Source organism: Thermobia domestica, chromosome 5 (assembly GCF_964235325.1).
Source record: "Thermobia domestica chromosome 5, izTheDome1.hap1.1, whole genome shotgun sequence".
Lineage (NCBI taxonomy): Eukaryota > Metazoa > Arthropoda > Insecta > Zygentoma > Lepismatidae > Thermobia > Thermobia domestica.
This window is the reverse complement of record NC_137458.1, coordinates 153,939,536-153,958,719: the sequence shown is the minus strand read 5'-3', so window position 1 is coordinate 153,958,719 and position 19,184 is coordinate 153,939,536. Positions and strand designations below refer to the sequence as shown.

General features: G+C 34.8%; 1 protein-coding gene across 7 annotated transcripts in view; it reads right to left on the bottom strand.

Annotated features, from left to right (window-relative positions):
• Positions 1-8,627: 8,627 nt before the first annotated feature.
• Lmpt (four and a half LIM domains protein limpet) overlaps positions 8,628-19,184 on the bottom strand; it is a 934,906-nt gene continuing 924,349 nt past the window's right edge. For all 7 annotated transcript variants that reach the window (XM_081759226.1, XM_081759223.1, XM_081759224.1 and 4 more), the window contains 2 exons: positions 17,151-17,337; positions 8,628-11,266 (listed from right to left, as the gene is read on the bottom strand). In XM_081759226.1, the coding sequence (XP_081615352.1) occupies positions 11,109-11,266; positions 17,151-17,337 (345 nt within the window). In that variant the 3' untranslated portion in view covers positions 8,628-11,108. The remainder of the gene's footprint in view (positions 11,267-17,150; positions 17,338-19,184) is intronic.

Sequence of the window (19,184 nt, the reverse complement as noted above, 5' to 3'; positions counted from 1 at the left end):
AGAAAAACAGGAAGGTAGTATCGTAGGCAAATATGGTTTAGGTGAAAGAAATGAAAGGGGTGAAGGACTACTGAATTTCTGTAGACAGAATTCACTAGTAATTGGGAATACTTGGTTCAATCAGCGCAAGAGAAGAAGATATATATGAAAATCACCAATAGACGGTGGAAAATATCATATAGACTATGTTATGATTCAGGACAGGTACCGGAATAGCTTAAAGAACGTGAAGACCCTTCCCGGGGCTGATATTTTCTCTTATCATAATCTTGTGCTGGCCGAAGTAGATATTCAACTGAAAAATGTAGACAGAAGAAAAGTAGGTAACAAAGTGTTGAATACTGAAAAGTTGAAAAACGAGAAAATAAGAAAACTTTTCTTGAAAAATTCGAAGAAAAATATTCAAACCAGAAAAGAATAGGCGCAGATAGTAACGCACAGTGGGAATACATTAAACTTTGCTTACAGCAGGCTGCAGAAGAAGCAGTAGGTTACCGCGAACACAAAACGGCTAAGAAGCCATGGGTTACAGAGCAGATATTGCAGAAAATGAGGGAAAGGAAGACGTGGAAACAGGTTGATACAGAAGAGGGCAGAAAGATGTACAGAAAGTTGAATAATGAGTTACGGAGAGAAACAGACAGAGCGAGGGAAGGGTTTTACAAAAGAAAATACGAGAATTAGAAAGAGTTGGGAAATATGAGGAAATGTATAAGGTGAAATCTGTGGAATTTTGGAGGAAACAAGGATGTATTACGATGCCAGTAGAAAATAAAAATGGGAAGGTAGTCAGCGACAGAAATGAGGTCATAGAAAGATGGAAAGAATACGTGGAAGACTTATATGAGAGTAGGGAGAGACCGTGTAGCCTAAATGTTGAAGTAGAAAATGAAGTAGGCGAGGATGATAAAGGATTTAGTATTCTTCGAGATGAGTTTGAAAAGGCTATTTCCGAGATTAGGAATGAAAAGGCAACCGGGATAGATAATATACCAATCGAATTCATTAAAAATATAGGAGACAAGAGAAAGAAAGAATTGTTCCGACTATGCAATAAAATACATGAGACAGGGGAGTGGCTAAAAGACTTCCTGAAGACGATCATGATACCGATAGCTAAGAAATCGAACCCAAAGAGATGTGAGGATTATAGAACTATTAGTCTCATATCTCATGCAGCTAAAATTCTGCTTGGAATACTGAACAGAAGATAATATGGAAGAACAAATGAAGAAGTTGAGGAGGAGCAGTTTGGGTTTAGAAGAGGTAAGGGCACAAGAGATGCTATTGGATTATTAAGGGCAATCGGTGAAAGATTTATAGAAAAGGGAAAGAGGTGTATGTTGTATTTATCGATCTAGAAAAGGCTTTTGACCGCGTGAATTGGGAATTGTTGTTGGGAGTTCTAAAGAAGATAGGGTTGGGATGGAAAGATCGAAGACTCATACGAAACTTATACATGAACCAACAAGTAAGTGTTAGGATAGGGGAAGAACTGACGGAAGAGAGTGCAATTGGAAAGGGAGTTTGACAAGGATGCTGCCTCTCGCCAACACTATTTAATGTCTATCTAGAAGAGATAGTGAAAAAGAGTTTACATGATGATGACGGCATTTCGGTAGGAGGTAGAATGATTAGATACATAAGATTTGCAGACGATATGGCGCTTGTTGCAGAATCTGAAAAGAAAATCAATAAAATATTAGAAAACCTGAGGATGGGCTTTGAAGAATATGAAATGACAATAAACGTTAGAAAGACAAAAACCATGGTGATTGAAACGAAGAGGTCTGTGTCAAATATAAAAGTGGGAGAGGAGCAAATAGAACAAGTGAATAGTTTTCGATATCTGAGTAGTATTCTTAGTAATGACATGAAGTGCGAACGTGAAATAAAAGCAAGGATAGGAATGGCGAAAGAAGCCTTTAGGAGGAAGAAAAGTCTGTTTTGTGGGACCTTGAATAAAGAGTTGAGAAAAAGACTTATAAAATGCTTTGTGTGGAGTGTTGTACTGTATTGGCCGGAAACGTGGACATTACGTAAGGGTGATGAAAATCGACTGGAAGAATTCGAAATGTGGCTGTGGAGAAGAATGGAAAGAATTAGTTGGGTAGAGCGGAAAACGAATGAGTGGGTGTTAGAAATGGTGGGGGAGAAAAGAACACTTTTAGATATTGTTAAGAGGAGGAAGAGAAACTAGTTGGGACATTGCCTAAGAAGAAATTGCATCATGAGGGACGTCATAGAGGGTATGGTGGCGGGAAAGAGAGGCAGAGGGCGAAGGAGACTACAATTAATGGATGATATAAAAACAGAAAGATCATACGTGAAAACGAAGAGGTTAGCGGAGGACCGTGGAGCATGGAAGATTCTCAGCTGCTGCAAGTGTCCTGCCAGTAAGGGCAGAATACCTATGATGATGATGATGATGACGACTATCACATACTTAGAAAGTTAGTTAGATAATATCTACAAAATACTATTCTTTAGTTCAGTTTTCCTATATATTTTGAACCATAGAGGAAGTAAAATGGTCACCTTACTCTACTTTGCTAACTTAATATATCCACCCATGTGAAGATAAATAGGCTGGAACATCACTTTGGGCAGGACACTTAGACAAGACAAGTGAAGACCAAAGTGGAAGGCTCCAACATTACTTTAAGAATTGGAGCGGCGTTATCAAAGAGTGTTGTCTTCCAGTTTAGTAATTGAAAAGTTCTGTAATGTTGTCCATAAATGGAATTGGTTAGTTGAATGTAAGTTTAGTATCCCTTTTTAGCAGCGAGGCTATGTGAGACAAGCAACAAGAACTTAACGTGGGATTCGAATCGAAAGAGCTTCCGCCGGAATCAAACTCGGGACTCTCCCTGTGAAAGCATTTATGCTACGAACGCATAAATAGAATTTAAAATAAACAGGGATATAAATGACTTAATAAGATTTTTTCAATTAAAATATTAAAATTTGCTATGTATGGCTTCGATAAAGTGGCCCTTAAATAAGAGATAGGCGACCTTTTGTTTTAATATATCTAATTTGCACATATGATGGCAAGTTACTGGTCGTGTAGTTCATGTTATGATCTTATGAAAGATCAATCAAGAAAGTCGAATATATTAAAATTACAAAATAAGAAAATGGAAAACCCCGGCCGTGTAATGTCTAACTTACATCTAAGTTAGTGTCCTCTTCTCACATTACCATTTCTAAGTAGACTGCATAATCCTACATAAGACATAGTCAAGAGAAAGCAGAAAAAGAAGCAAAAAGCACTGTGATCTTTCAGAAGTATTACGAATTACTTGTGGCACCTAACCCTGTTTTCATGCAAGAACGGAATTATTTTCGTTCAAAATGCAGTAAATGTTTCAAGTCAATTATCTTGGGGTTAGTTGATCACGACATTAACTCAGCAGCAAGGAGTTAACTCAGCAGCCATTCTTTTGTATTTAATCTCCTACCTTGTGTCATGTAATGTACGTATTACTATAAACTTTTTCCATATTGTTTAATGTGGGAAAACATAAGCCTTCATGCTTTTTACACCGAAATATGAGGTAATTATATAATTTCCATCAATACACTATTATTAATTGATACTGCTGACAATGAATATTTTCTTTTTGTATTACCACACATTCCGTTACAATGAAATTTAGTTTCGTTGTCCGTGCATCGAAATTAGTTTATCTATTCAAATTATTCAGCAAAAGAACGGTGCTCATATGCAAGTTCTTCCCACGCGAAAATTTAGATTTAATGAACATAAAACCGGAAATTCTGATATCATACAAATTCCTTTCCACATCTAGATGCGTAATTTTCGAAAAGGCTGCTGTAGCATGTAGTCACTCGCTTTTAATAAATACCGAAAGCCTTTTTCAATTCAATTTCATACCTCCAACTGAGCAATTGCTCAATAAGAGAGTTGAAATTTTCGAAAACGCTGGAACGCGTATTCAGTTATTCCTAATGAGTTCAAATGCCGAGTTTCATCTCTCTAAGTTTGGGGACTTACGAAATACTCTATTCTTGGCAAAAATAAATAAATACACGGTGTAAGTAAATAAATAAATAAAAAATAAAATAAATCCTCTTCCCTCCACCTTAGGATTCAACTTTCAAAAATAACTAGGATATACATATACATACATATTATATATATATATATATATATATATATATATATATATATATATATATATATATATATATATATATATATATATATATATAATATTATATTATATTATATTATAATAAACAAGTTTCCTGTCCAAATTTCATGTTTCTAGTCATATAATTGTGTCCTGAGCGTTGATGAATAAGTCATTTTTACTCTTTTCTATAATAGATTACTATTTATTTCCTTGGGAATTGAAATACTATTTTGTACTCTTCCGCAGATTTTATTCCCTTTTGTTTCGTGGGTGTGTTCATATACCAACTGCACTGGTTTCACAGCATAGAACTTTAATAATTTATTTATTTATTTTATCATTTTAATAATCGTTTATACTAGCGCTGTTGTCAACACATGAAAAACGAAGTTCTCTTAGTTACTTTTATTTTTCATGTTACGGCAGTCTTATATAAAAACAATAAAGTTAGCGATAACATATACCACAATATTTCGCTGACCACGAATACTTCATTCATATAGGGGTACACGGTGGTTCTGTATCAGTAAGCACACGATACGAGTGGTTCCTGGCTTGATTCCAGACTATGTGAGTTTGTCATGGACAACACATAGTATCTGAGTTTTTTCGGAGTTCCTACGTTTCCTTTCGCCATTTTTTTACATCATTAATCACCCGTCTTCTTAAGTCTATACAAGGGGCCGCCATGGTTAGGTGGTAGAGCGTTCACCTCTACTGCATGGGGTTCCTGGGTCGATCCCGCCTCGCGCTAGTAGACTTTGTGACGGGACAAACAACTTACGCGTAGATTTTTTCGGGGTTCTCCCTTTTCCTTCCACTTTATTCATTCCACCACTGCATTCATTTCTCATAATCACAGTCTCCTTTAGCTTAGCCGGCATAAATGTGGGACGTAAAACTGAAAGATTTGATTTTTTCTTAAGCCTATACAGCATAACTATGAGACGTAGAACAAAGTTTTCATGTTATTTCAGCTTCATTCATACATAGTTTTTCATACTTGAAAATTGAATTATATGGATGAATGACTTTTGAATTTACGAAATATACGTTGGGTACTTAAACAGGCCCAAATAAGACCACATACTACACACATGTATGATGAATGAAAATTAAATGAAATTTCTAGTTTTTATGTCCCAGAGAACCACCCTGGACAAAAAATTAGTCATCCCCGCTCGAGAGCAAGACTGCGTCGGCAAACAGGTACAGATGTCGTATTTGTCGAATAACACGGTTAAACGTGCATACCCTGCCTCGAGGCGATCAGAGGGCATTACTGTGGAGTGACACAGAACCGATCGAAGTAGTGTGTGTGCGGCAAGATGGGGAAGAGTGCAGACGTGACAGAGTGGCAAAAAGGGGCAATCGTGTTTGGCCGTGCCCATGGCCACACAATGATAGAAGTTGCCCAATTTGTTGGTGTTTTGCTGCGGACTGTTCAACATGTCTACAAGCAGTGGTGTAACACACGTGTCCATGAAACATGACGCCAGAACTGTGATCGGAAAAAGATCCTCACAGATCGGGCCCGAAGACGGCTTTCCATCCTTGTGAATTGAAATCGCTTCCAAACCCGCCAGGAATTACTGCAGTCCGTGAATGCAGGCCCAGTCCAACCTGTCAACGAGAGAACATTACGACAGGAACTGAATGTAATGGGAGTCGGGTACCTCGCAAAAGGCCACTGCTCACACATGCACATAAAGTTGCTCGTCTGCAGTGGGCCAATAATCATCAAACATGGACAGTAGCAGACTGGTGCCGTGTCATATGGTCTGACGAATCACGATTTTGCCTGTATTCGAATGACGCCCGGCGTCGTGTCCCCTGATGGCCACAGGAAGCATTTCACTTGCAATGTGTGGAAGGTCAGGTGCAAGCCGGGAGTGGGTCTGTCATGTTCTGGGGGTGTTTTTCGTACTATGGGGTGGGCCCACTCATTGAGGTGTCCATGAACATGAACCAGCACGTTTATTTTAACATCCTGGACGAGCAGGTGTTGCCCTTCAGTCACTTTCTTCGCGATGACTTTGCTATAGACACCCCTATTTTTCAAGAAGACAACAGCAGGATTCACAGAGCTGAACCCATATATGACTGGTTTGAGGAACACTCAGGTATCCTGCCACACCTCGAATGGCCCTCAAAATCGCCGGACCTCAACCCAATTAAGCATCTGTGGGACCAGTTGGAACAGCGAGTGAAACGCCAACATCAGCATCCCCGACGATTGGTGGAATTGCGTGATCTTATCCTCCGTGAGTGGCTTCAGCTGGATATGACAGCTTTGCATATACTTGTGGACTCCCTTCCCGACCGCATCCAGGCGGTTATCGAGGCCAGGGGTGGCGCTACACGGTATTAACGTAAGTACCAAGGTGGGTGACTAATTTTTTGTCCGGGGAGCTTATAAGCAAAGCACGAAAGTCAGAGTGGTCCACAAACAGTGTAGAAAAAAATTTCTTCTGATCTAAGCGCCAGTTCTGAAAACCAAACGCTCTTTATGCAAATCCAATTTGATACATAGGCCTACATATTCTGCTGTTAAATTATTCCAGTCCTCATGGTGACCTGGAACCAAAGGATTTTTTCGAGTCCTGTCTATAAATAAAAGAAGATAAATAAAAAAAAAAAAAAAAATGTTAAATTGATATGCATTCAACATATTTGTAGTAGTACATTAATAGCATATATGACTGAAAATAATCAGTTAAGCCTTTTTGCTCGTCCTTGATCTGACATTTTGTTCTCCAATTTATGACCAACTCAAACAAATTTCCGATGGGTTATAGCTTTGAAATAATGTGTGCATCCAGTTTGGTCTTTTTTTTTCATGCTTTCGTTTGAGGAAACACTTCTCAAAATCTACCTGCATTGTATCCGTACGCAAACTTTAAAATAAATAAATAAATAATAATGAAAATGATTCCATATGTTGTATTGAGAATTTTGCGATAAGGAACTTGTGATTTTAGAAAAAAAGGTAAGGGGACACACAGAACGTTCCAAAAACCTGAACCGGGTCATTTAATTAAACAAGTGTAAGTACTAAACAGCAAAATATGAGGTGGCAACACAAAATGACTACCACTATAGCGTGTTACTTGAGTGTTATTTCAACACCAAGAACATCGCCTTCCGAACATATCAGAAGTGATTAGTAACTGGGAACGAGAATGGGCATTGGTTTTTATTGTTTGCTATGAGTAAAAGTTTACCCAGCATATTTGGCATTTATACCAAGTAACGAATAACGTTCTGTTTTCTGTAATCGGTCACCTAAATAGTTTTGTAAGCCTATGAATTGTCTGACATTTACATGAGTAGCGATGTTGCCATCTGATGTTCTTATGTGCTATTAACTTAGTGTAATAATACGTTGATTGTTAGTTTTTAGTGCAAAAGTACCTTGTTTGATACTTGGTGTTATTGCACTAAAAAGTAACTAACAATGTATTATTGCATTAAGTTCCAAGCACATAAGAACAACAGATCACAGCACTGCTATTCATGAAATATTGTTAGATAATTCATAGGCTTAAAAAACTATTTTCGTGACCGATTACAGAAAATACAATACGTAATTCTTTACTTGGTATAAATGTCAAATATGCTGCGTAAAACTTTGCTCATAGCAAACAATAAAAACCAAAGCACATTGTCATTCCCAGTTATTAGTTATTTGTGATATGCTTAGAAGGAGATGTTTTTGCGGTTAAAATAACACAAGTAACATGCTATAGTGGCAGTCACTTTGTGTTGTTTAACACCTGATGCTGTGTAGGAATGAAAGGTTATAGGATAAAAGTCACCGACAAGGGTGAAAAAAAATGTTAGGGATGCACACTTAACAACGTCCGGAATTTGGAATCACTTACCAGAGCTATCACTTAACAAATTTCAGGGCTGAAATTTGAAAGAAAGAAGAAGAAAAAAACGTTGGTAAAAGAGTTTTGTAAAATCTGCTACAGGTAACAAGCTTGCTAATACTGATTCACTGATATTTTAGACAACTCGTATATCTCCTTACTTTGGCCTTGACGACATTAAGTTGCCTATCCTCAACATGACATAACAAATCACCTATCACAAGTTTTTTTTTTCATAAAGCTCCTCCGTGGCTAAGCGGTTAGCGTACGCGCCTTTGGCGTGGGAGGTCCGGGTTCGATTCCCGGCGGGAGCTCATGTGGTTCGGATTCCACGTTAATCAGTAGGTCCACGTCTCATATAGCCTCGCTGCTGACCGGGACATTAAAATCAAAAATAAAGCTTTTTCATAACCATACTACATGCTACAATTTCAATCATAGACAACGATAATATATAAAAATAAAGAAGTGATTCCCTTATTGTTATTTTTTTTTTTAATTACGGAAATAGGCTACAGTAGGTACAAATAAAAGGTTAATTTACAATAAAGAGACTTGTTCAAAGAAAATAACATCTCCAATACACATGAACTGTTGCAATTTGCTTTATTATGTTTTAAGAATAAAATATACATATTTTCTTCTTATTTTCAAAAAAAGAAAAAAAGGAAGAAACAGAAGATTTATATATATGTAATTATCATGATGGCGACCAAATTATATTCCTTTCTTTGTTATTACAAGAATTAAATGTGCATGATAAAAAGAAAGCAGTTTTGAAGTTCTACAATTACAAACCTACGTAACACAGTATTTTTCTTTTTTTATGTATGCTTAACTGTTTTTATTTATTTATTTATTTATCCCAACAACACTCCTAGATAAAATGACAAATTCCACCAATAAACGTGACTAGAAAGTCTTAACAAAGCAACATCACTAGTATATCCGCAATAACATTTAAAAAGATCTCTTTATTCTTCTTTGTAATCTATCTATATATATATATAATTCGCAAAATAAAAACACAATCTGGCACAAGTGTTCATGTTGATATTTTCATTACTTTATCTTTTGTTTGTCTAGAGTTATCACTTTACTTCACATTTGTGTAGTGACATATACAAGTAGTGTTTTTTTTCTGAACCACGTTGATTTTTTAAAAAATTATTTAGTAAAAAAAAATACAATAATAATACAAAGATGAAATAATTAAACTTCTTTTATGCTTATTTTGTGTTTCTCACCCCCTCCCACAAATACATAAATTTATTACATTCATTTATCATTCTATATAAATAAATGCATTCAAATAAGAAGTTCATCATTACTGCAACTATATAAAAAAAAAATAGGTTTGAAACAAATGAAGATAAGCATTTTTTTTTAAAAAAAACGAATAAAACAAAAAAGACGTTATTTTTTCAACTTAAAGATTTATACATTTCACTGTTATGTAAATATATATAGTTCCTTCATTTCTTAGAATATATATATCTTTATATCTATATGTATAGTACTTATTAGTAATTTCAGTAATGGAAACAAGTGTAGTTTTCCTTTTTCATTTCTTTTTTTTTTAAATACATTTTCTTTGTTTATCATCTTTTCCCTTGGAGTTGATTGTAAACTTTATATCATACTGGGACGGACATATTGTTAGTCTGTATTAGGTTGGCTAAGAACCATGTTGTTGTGTTAACATTATTTTTCGTTACTTTCTTTCAGAAAGAAATCTATTTGATATGCATTAATTAAAAAAAAAAGAGAAACTACACCTGTTACCTTAATAAGGCCACCAGATCCAATAAAAGCTATCACATAGCATCCTAACATCCCATATATATATATATATAATAAACAGCTGATTTTATGCAGTTATTTTAACTTTTTTTTTCAATTAGGTTATCATTATTTATTTTTTATTGATTTATGTAGTTATAGAAATCGGAAAATTTTCCCTTTTTTTCACATACATTATATATATAAAGTATCGTATGATTTAATTCATGAAAATATATACATATATGTATTTAAAAGATAATACAACGATATTCTGCACGCTTCCAAGTAAATTTTACAAAGCATAGGTTATTCCCGTTACTTGTTCCTTACTGATACACAGTTAATCTGATGACGTATAAAACGAGAAATTAAATGGGTGAGATCTTAAATATATATTCGCTTTTAGGTAAAATGAAAGTGGCACTTGGTAATGAAATATATGTATCTTTTTTCATTAACATTTACTTACTTCCAAATAGAGAATGCATAGTTTGACCAAGGCAGAGCAGCATGTAGCTTAATTCCCTATGGTCGTGGAATGGGACACTTCATTTAAGGCAATATGAACTCCATGTTAACTGTGTTATATACTAGTATTATTATTATTACTATTATTATGCGTTCGCAATAATTAATATATATATCAGATATTACTACAATGTTATGAAATTTGTTCTCCCTTCATATATATAATATATATATATTTCTTCATTTATTTTTTTTACAAAAGCAATCACGAATTGATAAACTACTACTAAAAATAAAACATATAAGTTATTAACAGTTGTGTATAATATATTATTTATGTATATTACACTTTTATATAAATGCCCAAAATAATGGGCATGCTTAAGAATATAATTAACATTTTAATTCGGGACTTTTTTTCCATACAATTATTTAATGTTTTTCCCTTTCAACGTCTAAAAAAAGCCTCAGAATATATATGTATGTATGTATATATATATTATATACCTATTTATATTATGTGCACAATTTTTTTGTCATAATTTTCTTTTCTCACCGCGTAATTAATTAGTCACAAAGTATACATTTACTACTGTTGTAATGCAACACTGATATAGCTACTGATTTCTTTGTGGAGCAATGCCTCTCTCCACAGAGCAATATTATACAGCTTGGTGCATTATCTAATTTCAACAAAAAAAATATATATATAGTCTCTCTGATGATAATTGGTTTGAATGATTGTTATTGAATTTACAAAAAAAAAAGAATAATAAAAAGACAAAAAAATATTACAATGAACTTTTTCTTTTCACGTTCACATCAATTTTTGCTTGGCACATTCTGGGCAGATAATGTCAGCCCCGTCAGTGATGAAACCTCGACCCACAAGCGAGGTTTTACACATGGCACAGATGAAGCAATCATTATGCCAATGGCGGTCTTCGAAAGAGATAAATCGAGTGCCACCAATTCCTGTAGATGAAAAATAAAAGCAACATTTATAACATTTGTATCACGTAAAGAGAGTAATGGATATATAAATTATGCAATAATATATCAAGCATCGTCTAAATCTACAAAATTAATCTTGACTGCAAGTTTTTAATGATATTCATTATTGAATGTTACTGAAGCATAGAACAAGTTCATCTGTAAGCAGTGTTAACTGATGTAGGTGTGGTGTGCTGTGAGAGTTAGAAAATAAAATTAAAAAAAAAAATCTTTTATATTTCATGAATCTTGCATCCAATCACATTTGCCTATGTTTAACTTTTTACGTCAATGTTGGCATAAAGTTAGGGAATTCCCTTCATTTCATCTTTCTTTTTTTTCTTTCTTCACAAACAATAAAAGCTCAAAAATTTTCTGAGTTCAAGATCAAATTATAAACTGAAGAAAGGAAATTAAAATGAGAAATTTATTCATGGAGAAATGAAATTGTCACAAATAAAAATTACTGTATGTGCCTCTCTATGTCCCGAGAGTCAAACTGCTAGTGACACAAGAATATGGATGCAGAGAATACTTTTCAGCTTTTAGCTTTTTCTTCTTCTTCCAGTTGAATATATAAAATTATCAGTGATATGCAACCATCTTTTGTCTAATTAGTCTAAGAATAAATGTAATGTTGCATTTCTGGCTTCTAATAAAATATTATTTGTAGTCTATTTTAAAAGTCTCCAGATATTTTTCTTTTCTTAAACACTTTAACGTTGTTTAAGTTATGTGAAGTATATTATGTATATTTAGAGAGACCTGTACTTCGATCGTAATACATACATTTCTCTGGGTTATACTGACACATTTCACGACAAACAATGACCGCACTGAACTTTATAGCTACCACTGAAAGAAAAATATTCACTGCATGAAATTTCATATTGATCTATCGTTTTGCACTCAGAAAAAGAAATATTTTTATATTTACATGCGACAAATCTCTCCCCGCAAGTATTTTTCTACAATATTTGTTTTCCTAAGAAAGTACATTGCTAACAGATGAAAATGTAAAGTTTTGATATTTATATGTAAAAAAATACATAAATAAAATAAAAAATAAAATAAAATTTAAAAAATAAAAAAAATAGCCCGTTAAGACACAATACATTATGTATAAGAATAATTATTATACAGATATTGAAATGAGTCATGGTGTACAGATAAAGCAGCAGCCTGGTTGGAAGCATGCATAGCACATGTTGATCCAATTACAGTAAGTTGGAATGATATATATTCAGTTCAGAGAAGTGGGATATCTTTAATTCTGAGAATAAGACTATATGCTGAGCAGTTTTTATTTTCGTTTTCTTTTCTGTCTTTCTTTTTCTTTCTTTTTTTTTTATTTGCATTTAGGACTACTACCTGTCGCACATTCGAGGACGAAATTTTGTATAACGTTTTATTTGGCTTTGTTACTTAAAGGAAACGAGTTCTTGCATTTTCTGGAGAAAAAGAAGTGTATACGAGACAGAGAAGCTCACTTTCTTCTTACAACTAAACATGTAACTAACTAACTAACTAACTCTATGGCCTATGGAACCCGGAGGTTCAGTGCCGCGTTCACAAAAGCTCTCCACTGACTTCTATCCTTAGCTAATTGCATCCAGTTTCTACTTTGTATTCCTATCTCTGCGAGATCCATCTTAATATTGTCCTCCCATCTGCGCCTAGGTCTTCCTAATGGTCGTTTTCCTATGGGTCTACCAGTCAAGACTTTGAAAGCGTTTCTACTTTCTTCCATTCTAGCTACATGACCTGCCCACCTAAGCCTCCTAGACTTGACGACCCTAACAATGTTGGGTAAACCGTATAAACTATGTAGTTCCCCGTTATGAAGCTTCCGCCATTCCCCATTCTCGTTCCTCTTGGGTCCGAATATTCTTCTCAGGATCCTGTTCTCAAATACTTTCAGTCCATGTTCTTCCCTCAGAGTGAGCGACCATGTTTCACAACCATACAGAACAACAGGCATGATTATCGTTTTATATATTTTAAGCTTCAAATTCCTCGACAGAATTCGCGACGACAAGAGATTTTGAACCGAATAGTAACACGAATTCCCTGCTTTTAGTCGACATTTAATTTCTTCGTGAATATGATTTTCGTCTGTTAATATTGATCCTAAATATTTGAAAGTATCCACTTTATCAAAAGTATTATTTAATATTTTAACGCCTCCACAATTTGCCGTATTACGGTCCCGACGCACTTCCATGTATTTAGTTTTCTCTGCATTTACTTCTAAACCCATGTCCCTGCAAGCGTTTAATAAGATCTCTGCATTTATTTCTACTGTTCTCCTATCATCCCCTATTAAATTTACATCATCAGCATATGCCATAACCTGGTGAATGCCGTTCAACTCTAGGCCCTGGTTGCTATCTTTGATTTTCCTTATGGCGTATTCCAGCACAAAGTTAAATAATAATGGCGACAACGCATCTCCTTGTTTCAGGCCATTTTCGACGTGGAAGCTCGTGGACAAAAATTTTCCTACCCGGACTTTACTTTGGGATTCACTTAAGCATATCTTAATTAATCTAATTAGCTTTCTCGGTATTCCAAGTTCTGTAAGAACGTTGTATAATGTTTCTCTCCTAACGGAGTCGTAAGCCTTTCTAAAATCAATAAATAGTTGATGTACCGGGATATTGTATTCCCACTTCTTTTCGAGTATTTGGCGAATGGTAAATATTTGGTCGATAGTTGATCGATTTCGTCTAAATCCGCACTGATAATCTCCAATAATTTCATCTGCGTATGGAGTCAATCTTGCTAACAAAATATTTGAAAGGATTTTATAGGATGTTGACAGAAGAGAAATGCCTCGATAATTATTACAGTCAGTTTTGTCGCCTTTCTTGTGAATTGGAACAATGATTGATTCTTTCCACTCTTGTGGCAATTCTTCCTTGTTCCAGATAAGGAGAATGAGTTTGTGTATCTTGTTCCACAATTTTTCGCCTCCAGCTAAAATTAACTCAGCCGGAATTTCATCTACACCCGGAGATTTGTGTTTCTTCAATTTCTTTATAGCGGCTTCCACTTCTATTCGATTGGGTTCTGGAATATACGGTTCTGCGGTGTGTATCTCCTTTTCTCCACGCACATTAGTTTTTGGCTGCGTGTTCAGCAAATCGTCAAAGAAATCTTTCCATCTATTTAAGAGGCTATCCGTATCGGTGAGAACTGTTCCGTCAGATTTCTTTAATATATAAGCACGAGGTTGATAGCCTTTCTTAAATTCGCTGATCCCCTTATACATGTCCCGAATATTTTTATTTTTACTATTATCTTCAAGTTCCTTAATTTTAGCTTTCAAAAAATCCCGTTTCTTTGTTCTAAAAGTTTTGGAAGTTTCCCGCCTGGTATCTGCGAAATTTTGTGTAGTTGTTTCATTCGGATTTTGTAGCCACCGTAATTTTGCCTGTTTTCTCTTCTCTGCTAGTTTAATGCATTCTTGGTCGAACCATGGTTTGTTCCTACGTATTTCCGCGTGTCCCAATTTTTCTATTGCTGAACTTTTAATGCTATCTCTAATTTCAATCCAAGTATCCTCAACACTAGTGCACTCCGAGTCTTCTAAAACCGCGAATCTATTCGAAACTTCAATCTGGTATTCCTCTCTTACCTGGCTCTCTTCTAATTTCTTTAAATTAAATCTCTCCGTTTTCGGACATTGAATATTACCTTTATTCAACGATAATCTCTCCCGTATTATCGCTACTACCAGGTAGTGATCAGTGTCACAATCAGCCCCTCTAAACGACCGGACGTCAATTATGCTAGATTGTCTTCTTCTATCTACTAAAACGTGATCAATTTGATTATGTGTTTTTCCGTCTGGTGATGTCCAAGTGTATTTATGAACGTCGCGATGTGGGAATTTTGTACTCTTCACGATTAGGTTTTTGGATGTTGCAAAGTTCACGAGTCTAACACCGTTGTCATTACTTTCCTTATGCAAACTTTCGTTCCCTATAATCGGTTTGAAAATATCCTCTCGTCCTACCTTCGCATTGAAATCCCCTAATAGAATCTTCATATGGTATCGCGGGAGTTGGTCAAATATCCGTTCCACTTCTTCGTAAAAACTATCTTTTATATCGTCACCCTTATCTTCAGTTGGAGCATGTACATTTAAAACAATAATATCACACCACCGTCCCTTGAGAGTAATAAAAGAAAGTCTGTCAGTAACAAATTCAACCCGTTTAATTGCTGGTAATATTCGTTTGTGAACGAAAAACCCTGTTCCTAACTGGTGACTTTTATTTCCTTCCCCGTAAAAAAAACGTAAAATTTCCGGAATTCTCAGATCCATTTCCTTCCCACCTAACTTCCTGAACTCCTACTACGTCCATCCTGTATTTCTCTAACTCACTCGTTACAGATTTTAACGCGCCTGCCCTATAAAGACTTCTAATATTCCATGTTCCAAATCTCATGTCCATTTTCTTTTGCTGATGTCGTGCCAAGTTATCAGTCCTTGTCCGAGGCTTTTGTGAATGTTTCTGAACAAGTACCTTTTTTTACAGGATGAGGGTGTTAGCCTTACCCAAACCCCCAAGCTGGAGGACCACTCCTAGTCGTCTGTCCGCGACTGCTTATTCAGTATATTCGCAGCTAACCTCTATATCTAGAGGCCTTCTCCTCGATCCGCAACCTGAGGACGCGCCATGCCGTGGTGACAGGAACCCACGTTACACGGCAACTAAACATGTCCTATACGTAATTCCATAATAAATTAAATAATAGTTTTAAACTTTGGAAAGCTGCTAGCTCTAGTTTAAGAATTCATGTTGAAAAAATAAATCAACTCTACGATAAACAATTTTATTTTATGTGCTTTTCAAAATAACTTATAATAAACCATATCGATACAAATCTACGTTCATCCTGCGTGAGGGAACTCAGCAACAATAAAGGAACTTCGGGCAGGAATAGGAAATGAACTGTTTACCACATAAGAGCGAAAATATAAATCACATACACTAAGAATTGAAAGCGGTACTCACAATCTCTTTCGCTAAGTACTTTATCAGATAGAGGTAGGAAAAAGTAGACACAATGTGAAAGAAAAACTAAATTACAGATAAGTAGTTGTAGAGAGTAAGTGTGCGCCATGTTGCAGGATTGTATTCATGTTTCCCAGCTCCTTTTTTATTTTTTAATTTCTCTTTTCTCCTTACCCCTCCCAGCCCTTTCGATCAGATGTCTAGCAGAAACTTAGTTTTTTTTTTAAGTATGTTTTCACTATTTGCCGGTGTACATATGGACAGGAGTTGCTAAAAACTTTGTCAAAACTTCAAAATATCGCAACCTCTACAGACATACTCGGCAGTAAGAAGTTAGTACAGTTTTAACTATACCCTTGTTCTAAACCTAAAATTACTCACTACGGAAGATGTCTGCAGAAGAACAGACAAAAGTCTAGTATTTTTATATTCACCAAGACTTTTACTTCGAGGCTACGAGGTTACGTTATTTATATGCTATTAGATTACCTTTATCCAACAAGTAAAAGTACCCTCGTACATTAACTGAAATCGCAACAATTACGTAGTTAGTTTTCTTTTTCTTATAATTTGTAATTCATGAAGAATTTGCCTTAATATAATGAATTTTATATATCAAACTATCTTAAAGTATTCGTTCAAAAGAAACAATTAAAATAGGAAGATCTTCAAAATATGTATGAGGACATTGTCGAATAGTACTTTATTGTGCAGGAGATCCATAATGGTAATTACAATCATCACATTAATGTTGTTGTTCTAAAACTACAATAAACACTCTCTGCATATAAGCAAACAAGAGAACTTAAATGAACATGAATGTAGGAAAACAAAAGTACCTGTAATTGGCTTGCTGCAGGCAGTACATCTCTTGGCGAAGAGCTCACCGAAGCACTCGGCACAATAAGGCTTTTCATCTCGCGAGGTGAAACGCTGGCCAGCAAGGGACGTGTTGCAGTGGGTGCATGTAAAGCACTCTCTGTGCCATGGCTCGTTCTTGTAGGTTACTCCACCAGTTGTTATTATCTGCGTAAAAAATTAAATGTATTAGTATTAAATGTATTAGTATTAAAGAATGTAAAACAATGGATTACAATAATAACGTATTAAAGTTCGCAGAAGATTTAAAGAAATGAAGAGATGCTTTCATATTAGACAATATTTTCTTTCGAAACGCTGTCGTTTATCAATTACTAATTTCTTGATACAGCCTACTCTGAAGTAACAGAGGCTCATCGCTCATGAAAGTTTTCACGAAAGTTCGATGTATTGGTCCCATTTACTTTGAACAATGTGACAAATCACTTAAAAATAAAAACGCTATAAAAAGTACATTTATCCACTTGTATCTTCCCTACTCTGTACAAGTACAGTACTAATTTTTATTTATTTATTTAATTATTTAATCTGGCCATTTTCTTCTATATATGAAAAAGTACATTCTCTTACCTTGAAATGAAATTGCCAAATAAGAGGCCAAAAAAAAAAAAAAAAAAAAGTTTAAGCACTCTCACTTATTGGTCATAAATACTAGAACACTTTAAAGGAGTCGTGAGTGTTGGGTGACTAGCTCCTTTTAACATGTCATTTTTTTTTATGTTGAAAAACAAATGTTGAATTTATGTTCCTATAACGATATATCAATAGTTTCAAAGTTGGTAACAAAGTGTTATGCTATACTGTTGAAAGGAAGCTCTTTTTATTAAGTAACAGTGTCACAGCACATAAAGGAGTTCGGTTTGATTTTTGGAACACCAAACCGCTTAAATTAAATTTTTACCAAATCTAGGCTTAAATATAGCATTTTACTTTAAATTAAATGAAGTATACTTTAAGATGAATGATTATTTGAAAATAGAAAATATTTAAGTCTACAGATTTATCGAGTAGAAAGTCATTTAGTTTCACTTTAGCATTGCATTCCGAAGACATTACTGTTTTGCATCCTGAGCATTATAGTAACCAACTAATCTCAATACCGTTGCGGCTAGTCTAACAAGCAAGGATAGTATAAATAATTCTTCCATAGCAGTACATGGGAAACCGATTTTTGACTGTCCACATCTTGTAATTAACTGGATACATCACTTCTATCAACGAATTCCATTCTTAATTGTTGTGCCTTTACATCCTGGCCAAAATTGATGGTCATCCATCAAGTAGTTCTTGAGATTTTTGTGTCTTCCGGACGGACACACGGACAGAGTAAATAAATATAGAAAGAAGTATTGGTGAACCAAACTCCTAGATAACATGACAAACAACAAACCAAACAAAGTGTATGTTGACACACAACAGAAAACATAACCAATGGCTCTTCAAATACGTATTATAATTAACATATACGTTAAGTTTATCATCATACTCTATTTTCACTATCAACGCTTGTAGACCATTATTATCAGTGATGATAACAGTTGTTAACAGTTGTAATTTTAAAATACGAGAATGAACAAGTATTTGTACTGTCACTTTGTTTTTGTAGCTTTTCCTTATATTGTCTAGGACTACTATTTCCTGTTGTTCAAAATTTGTCTATACTCTGTATTTTGAAATTATTTTTGGATCAAAAGATCAATCAATCAAAAATTTTCTTCTAGGTCTTATATCTGGAGAACTACATATAGTGTAGCCAAACCGAAACTATCACTTAACGCAGTATGAAGTGCTTATTCCGTTAATAATACGAAAACTCGATTTAGAGGCCCTTCAAATATTTTGTGCTCCTGATCCAAAAAACTAATTATTCGCCAAGATCGCAATCTTTTGATGCATTTTTTTGAATCATGCCTAAAGTTCTTGATATATTTCTATAAGAAGATTCATGCCTTTAGAAATTATTTTGCTGAAATATTGTATCGTTCGTCTAATTC